Below are 6,702 nucleotides of genomic sequence, written 5' to 3'. Positions count from 1 at the left end.
CCCCCCCCGCGTGTGCCTCTTTGTTCGGGAGGCCAGTACCTGTGGGCAGGGGGGAAAGAGGGGCGGGAACAACGCCGGGTAGGGCGTGGAGCGTCCGCACAGGACTGGCCCAAGACCATCTGCAATGCTGACCATGCCAAGTCACACGTGTGTGTGTGTGTGTGTGTGTGTGTGTGTGTGTGTGTGTGTGCATTCGGCGGGTGTTCGAGATGGACATGCATGCGCTAAGGTACACACGCAACATGCCGAGCCACCCGCGCCAGATCACACGGAGGGGAGAGTTTTCGGCCCCCCGCCCGCGGGCCGTCCTGCGGGTGCCGGGGCATCCCTCCTCACCCCGACCTCCCCCCCCTCCCCTCTCTCTCCCCCCCTCCCCTCCTTCTTTCCCCCGTCCGCTCTATCCGACAGTCTCCCACCCCTCAGAGCCATGCTCCTCGCCCGGACTGTCAAAGTTGCCTTCGTGTCTGCCCGGCCGGCGGCGATGGGCGCCGGCTACCTTGCCCGGAGGTTCCTGTCCGGGGCATCGTCGCCGGTTTGCTCATCGACCTCTGAGCCCCCGACCGGCTCCCTCTTTGGGGGGATGTCCTTCGCCACGATGTCCCTCAATGCGTCGCCCAGCCAGCCGTCCGACACATTGGCCTCCGCCTCGGGGCTCGCTGCTGCCACCGCGGCCGCTTCCGCCACCACGGCTGCTACTGCTGCTGCTGCTGCCGCCGCCGCCACTTCTGCCCCCACCGAGGCTCCTCCTCGCCAGGCCCTGGTAGCCGAGGCCTTGGAGGGCGCCACAGCGTCTGCCCCCACCCTGGCTCCTGCCACCCCCGCCGAATCCGCGGCCCCTTCTCAGGCCGTGGCCGCCGGTGAGGCCGATGCCAGCATCGCCACCGAGGCTGCCTCCGCTGACACCGCCGGTGCCGCCTCCAAGGCAACCTCCGCGCCGATTGAAGGGGCCTGGTTCTCGGCCATTCAGCCGAGCAGCGAGCCGGCCGCATCCAAGTCACCCATTCAGGAGTCGGAGTTTGAATGGATGCAGTCCCTGACGCCGGCCAGGCGCCAGGCTTTCCTCGAAAAGCTTCCGATCCACTTCAACCCATCCAAAAACTATACCTTGGTGCAACTCCGCCAACTGGCAATCAGCCGGGCCCTGCCTCATAATTCCACCAAGACCTTGATCCTGGATCATCTGGAGAGCTTCAACTGTCAGTGCCTTCTCCTCCCCCCCGCGCCTGGCCCATATTGGGACATGTGTCTTTTTTTTCTCCTTTCTTTTGCCCTCCCATCATGCATGCCCCGACATATCGCCTCTTTCTCCCCCTCACTCGCTCCCTCTCCCTCCCTCTCTCCCTCTCCCTCTCTCTCTCTCTCTCTCTCTCACACACACACACTCTCTCTTTCCTCTCTCTCTCTCTCTCTCTCTCTCTCTCTCTCTCTCGCGCGCGCGCGCGTGCGCGCGCACACACACCCCCCTGCCTTCCTTCATCCCTCGCGTGCACTCGCACGTAGTCGCGGATTTTGCTCAGACCCTCTCGAATGAGAAGCAATTCACGAAGTTCCGCGCCAACCTGCGGCGCCAACTCAAGAGCATGGATTTGGTGCCGGTCACGCGCAACCTGGAGTCCCACTTCCCGCTGTCCTTTGGCGACCAGCCCTCGGTGTATGCCATGTGCCAGACTCTGCAGCAGTGCTCGCATTTCCAGGTGGCCGCCCCACTGCGTGCCGACGAGATTTGGCAGGCCCTGAAGGACGAGCAGTCGCCCGACGCCGTGGAGCCGGTGTTCGCCCAGATTACCGACAACCTGCCCGCCATCAAGCTGATCCGGCCCCATCGTCCGAGTATCACCCGCCGGCGGCGGCAATCCAACACGCCCGCCCTCCCCCAGCAGCAGGAGATCCCCCTGCCCCCGGGGCTTGTGAAGGACTCCGACGAGTACTTCAATTACAAGAATCACTACCTGCGCATCCAGCGGCACTTCAACCGGGTGCGTCATTGACTTGGCCCTTTTTCATGTCCACCTGCCGGCTTTCATTCCCCCCTTCTGGCCTGCCTCTCCAGTGGCCACGTTCGCTGACTGTCAGCGTCTCCCTCCTCCCCCTCTCCTCTCTGCTCTGCTCTGCTCTGCTCTGCTCTCCCGTTGCACCCGCACCCACACCACTGCCGGTCTTTCACTGTCATATGGCTTGGTCAGGTCGCCTCCTGCCACACTTTCGATGCCCTGTACAACCTGTTGACGGACATCATCAATGATGCGCGCATCCTGAACATGCTCGAGCGACGCGTCCGCCCGGCCGACATGCCGCCCAAGGTGACGCCGGATTTCCCGCCGGTGCTGCACACGCAGCGTCTCCTGCTGCAGGCCATCAGTTTGTCCGCCAGCGACCCCACCCCTGGGCTCTCCTACTCGCGGCTGGAGCGCCTGTTTGCCCGGCTTATGGACGCCTCGCCGGTTTGCTACATCACAGTCGTCGATCTGCACATGTACCAGGCCTGCCTGTCGATCGTCGCCCAGACCGAGGATGTGCAGTCCTTCGTGAAGCTCTTCCAGCGCATGGTACGCGCGTGTGTATGTGTGTGTGTGTGTGTGTGTGTGTGTGTGTGTGTGTGTGTGTGTGTGTGTGTGTGTGTGTGTGTGTGTGTGTTTGTGTGTGGGCGGGTGGAGGACTGCTCGCGCCCCCGTTCGCTCCTCTCCGTGGTGTCACCTGCTTGGGCCCAACTCGCGTCATGTCGCTCGCGGTTGTCTGACTACTTCCTCTCTTCGCCCTTTTCTCACTGGCATTCCCCCCCCCCCCCTGGCCCCTATATATGTACACACACACATGATGCACATGCACCTTGGCCCCCTGAAGCAACACGATGCCATTTCCCCCGATGGCCCGACCTTTGAGATGATCTTCTCCTTCCTGATGCAGCACAACCTGCGCGACCTGGTGACCACCCTCTTCGAGGACTATTTGGAGCTGGCGAACGAGGTGGAGCAAGCGCGCATCAGTGCCGCCATGCATCAGGCCATCATGTCGTATCTGACTCCCTCGGCCCACCGTGCCTACTACGGTGCCGGGCATGAGGCGGGCCTGTCGGCGGCGCCTGGCGCATCCGGGCACATCGCCTCGGTCATGGATCGGCTGTCGACCCATGGCATGATGGGGGCCGGTGCCTCCGCCGAGGCCAATCAGTACGGGGGGGCCCCGGGTGGCGGTTACTTCCAGCCCCCCTCCTTCGACCCGGATGAGGTGATCCAGCACTTGGAGACCCACCTTACCTGGCAGCAGCCGCGCTCGGGGCATGCCGCGCATCAGCACCAGCACCAGCACCAGCACGCCCAAGCCCACCAGCAGTACGGCCAGTACCACGAGCAGGGCTACCACCCGGCGGCCTATGGCCAGGGGGGACACTATGATGCGGCGGCCCACGCCCAGGAGGGGCACTACGATGCGGCGGCCCACGCCCAGGGGGGACACTACGACCCTGCCTTCGACCCGAGTGGCTTCCAGCACTTCCCCCACCAGGCCCATGGTCAGCACTTCGATGGGACGGCCTTCGGCCAGGGGTATCCCCAGGCGGGGGCGCACCACCCCCATCACCATGGCGAGGCCGGGTCCTTTGGGCAGATTAACTTCTCGGACGACATGTTCGAGCACCATCTGGAGGAGTTCAACAACCAGCAAGGCGGACACCAGCACCCCATCCCGGATGATGAGTACTTTGATGACCGGTTCTCGGGCCATTAATAGATGCTCCTGCCTCGGTGTGTCTCCCCCATATGCCGCGCACCAATTATAGACGTCTTCCCTCCTCTTGCCTTTCCCAGCTGGCCCTAGCCCACCACCCCCTCTTGCTTTTCAGGGGTGTGCCGGGCTGGGCCGGCGAGGAGCCACATGAAGAGCGGCGAGGCCGCGGTCACAAAAGACAAAGGATCTCCCCCTCCCCCCCCCCTCCCCCTCGTTCCTTGGCACAGCCAGTACATGCCACTCTCTCTCTCCGTCTTCTCCTCTGAGAGCTGTGCCCTTTTCTGCCCGCGTCGCGGTTGTGGTCCCCTCCCTCTCCTTCCCCCTGCTACGGCTTTCAAATACCAACAATATTCCCCCCCCCCCCGGACCCCGCTGCAGTGCCTTTGCATGCGTTGTCTTGTCGTCTCACGGGGCATGCTGAAGAAGGACCGAATTTGAAATCGAACACGCTATGGGAGGGGGGCCCGGGCAGCACTTTTCGGATGTCTATTGTGGGATCGATCTCGGGGCCCTTCCCGACCACGGTCAACAAGGGAAGACCCGGAAGAAAGGGGGACGGAGAGAGGGAGAAAGCAAGGAGGAGGAGGGGAAAGCGGGTGATGACGATGGACACGGCGCGAGCCGAGCGAGAAGGGCCACAGGGCGGCAGGGCGTCCGGCCCCCGCACCGAAGACCCCCCCCCCCTCCCCCCGCCCCGCACGCGGCCTCCATCCCTCTAGGCTGCCTCCCTCACAAGCAAAGAAAGGGGGTCAGAGAGGGAGGGAGTGAGGGGAGGGGGGAGAGAGAGAGAGAGAGAGAGAAAGGGGGACGAGGATGTGCACACGCCGTCGGCCTTACCGCGACCACTGGCGGCCAGCGGAGTCGGTCTTCTGAATGGACTTGACATCGGCATTCTTGTGGCCCTTGTCGTAGCCGGTGCCAAAGCCGCCACCGCCACCGCGGCGGCGCACGCGGTTCTCCTTGCCGGTGCTGTTGATGTTCAGGTTGACCGAAGGGGGGACCGTGAAGCCGAAGCTCCGGGCCACCTGCTGCAGGTCGAGCTTGTGCACGTTGAAGACATTCTTCAGCGAGTGCGACGCGTACGCCTGGAGGTAGCTGCGGTAGCCCTCGCGCGCCGAGCTGTTCAGGTGGTAGTTCTTCTCCACCAGGCGCTCGAGCTGCGACTGGACATTGGACAGCTTGGCCAGCGGGAACTCATACTCATTGAGGGGGATCTTGGCCTGCTTGAGGTAGCGCAGGAAGCCAAGCTCGCTTTCCAGGAGGAAGAGCAGGGCACGGCCCGACTTGCCGGCACGAGCGGTACGGCCCACACGGTGGACATACTCGCGCGGGTCATCGGTCGGGTCGTACTGGACAATCCAGTCGACATACGGGATGTCCAGACCACGAGCGGCGATATCCGTGCACAGCAGGACACCCGTCTGGGAGTTACAGAACTCGAAGAAAGTGGTCGTGCGGCGCTGCTGCTTCATGCGGCCCTGTGTACATGTGTGTGCGTGTGCGTGTGTGCGTGTGTGCGTGTGTGTGTGTGTGCGCAGGGCGGTGAGAAAGGGAGAAGCGGGCCATGTTTGCCAGGGGAAAGGGCGAGCAGGAGGTGGGGAGAGCACGACAGCGGCGACGTACGTGGAGCTCCATGACCGGGACGTCGATGTAGTTCAGCAGCTCCGCATGGTACTTGACGGAGTTACAGCTGGAGAAGAAGACAATGATCTTGCGGTTCTTCATGTTCTTCTTGAGGAAAGTGAAGAGCAGCAGGAAGCGCCGCTCGCTCGGGCACACGACGTAGCCCTGCTCCAGGTTGGCCACGGTGGCCGTGTCGAGCTCCTTGTCCTCTACATTGACATAGATCGGCATGTGGCGCAGCGACATGCGGGCCAGGTCCTCGACCTTGGTGGTCTGGGTGGCCGAGAAGAGAAGCGTCTGCCGGGCGGTCGGCAGCAGGCGGAGGATCTGGTTCATCTCCTCCTCGAACCCCTGCTCCAGGATGCGATCGGCCTCATCGACGATCAGGGCGCGCAGGTTCTTGAACACGAAGCCGCGAGTGTTCTGCAGGTGATCCAGCAGACGACCCGGGGTGCAGACAATCACGCTGACACCCTTGACCAGGCGGTCGGCCTCGGCCTTGCTGTGGGGACATGCCCAGCCGCAGAGGGGACCGGAGCCAGGCAAAGGCCGAAGGACAGAGATCCACAAGGGGGGGGGGAGAAGGGAGAGAGAGAGAGAGAGAGGCCGGGAGTCAGGAAGGCGCGAGGGCAGGAGGAAAATGCACCCAGGGAAAGGAGGACGGGTGGGCGGACATGGCACCACGCACCGGTTGGCACCACCGATCAGCAGGCCGAAGGTCTGGTGGTGGTACTTCATCAGCTCGGAGGCCACCTCATAAATCTGCATGGCCAACTCGCGAGTGGGCGAGATGATGATGGCACCGGTGCCTGGATGGGCGAGGGAAAAGGGAAGGAGAACGACAGGAGAGCGGAGGGCGACAAGTGGGGGGGGGGGGGGGGGGGGCAGGGCGTGTGTCAGTGAAAAAAAAAAAGGCCACCAGGGACCGTGCACGCGAACAGCCGGGCGAAGGGCTGGCGGAAGGGACGGACCGTTGCGCGGCTTCCACTCCAGGCGGGCAAGGCTCTCAATGGCCGGGATCAGGAAGGACAGGGTCTTACCGCTACCGGTCTTGGCCTGACCGAGAACATCGCGCCCGGCCAGGGCAGGGGGAATCGAGCGGCTGAGCGGCGAGCGAAGCACCAACCAGTCACCAGTCAGTCGGGGTGCACGAAGGCCAGGGAGAGCGGGGAGGGAGGAGGGTGCTGGCGGGGAGGAAGCCCAAAAGGGGGACCGGCGCACCTCTGAATCTCGGTCATGTTGGCGAAGCCCATCTCCTCGATGGCCTTCAGGGTCAAGTCCGACAGGGTGAGGCTGTCGAAGCGGTGGTTGTCGGTGGCATTGAAGGCGGGAGCTGCGCATCAGGGACAAGAGGGG

The 6,702-nt window shown here is 63.7% G+C and overlaps 2 protein-coding genes across 2 annotated transcripts in view; one reads left to right on the top strand and one right to left on the bottom strand.

Annotated features, from left to right (window-relative positions):
- Window positions 1-427: 427 nt before the first annotated feature.
- H696_05212 (hypothetical protein) lies at window positions 428-3,950 on the top strand (the record flags this gene model as incomplete). Its single annotated transcript, XM_009499072.1, has 4 exons — window positions 428-1,196; window positions 1,501-1,976; window positions 2,184-2,546; window positions 2,842-3,950. 4 exons carry the CDS (start codon window positions 428-430, stop codon window positions 3,721-3,723), a joined length of 2,490 nt encoding a protein of 829 aa, XP_009497347.1. The 3' UTR covers window positions 3,724-3,950.
- Window positions 3,951-4,506: 556 nt separating this feature from the next.
- H696_05211 (hypothetical protein) overlaps window positions 4,507-6,702 on the bottom strand; it is a 2,920-nt gene continuing 724 nt past the window's right edge. Inside the window, exons 3-7 of the mRNA XM_009499071.1 lie at window positions 6,568-6,679; window positions 6,318-6,448; window positions 6,035-6,155; window positions 5,347-5,848; window positions 4,507-5,201 (exon numbers count right to left, since the gene is read on the bottom strand). Coding sequence (XP_009497346.1) covers window positions 4,557-5,201; window positions 5,347-5,848; window positions 6,035-6,155; window positions 6,318-6,448; window positions 6,568-6,679 — 1,511 coding nt within the window. The 3' untranslated portion in view covers window positions 4,507-4,556. The remainder of the gene's footprint in view (window positions 5,202-5,346; window positions 5,849-6,034; window positions 6,156-6,317; window positions 6,449-6,567; window positions 6,680-6,702) is intronic.

The sequence above is a fragment of the Fonticula alba genome (assembly GCF_000388065.1).
Source record: "Fonticula alba strain ATCC 38817 unplaced genomic scaffold supercont2.9, whole genome shotgun sequence".
NCBI classification, from domain to species: domain Eukaryota; order Rotosphaerida; family Fonticulaceae; genus Fonticula; species Fonticula alba.
Note: the sequence above shows the minus strand (reverse complement) of the source record. Positions and strands in the feature narration are given on the sequence as shown.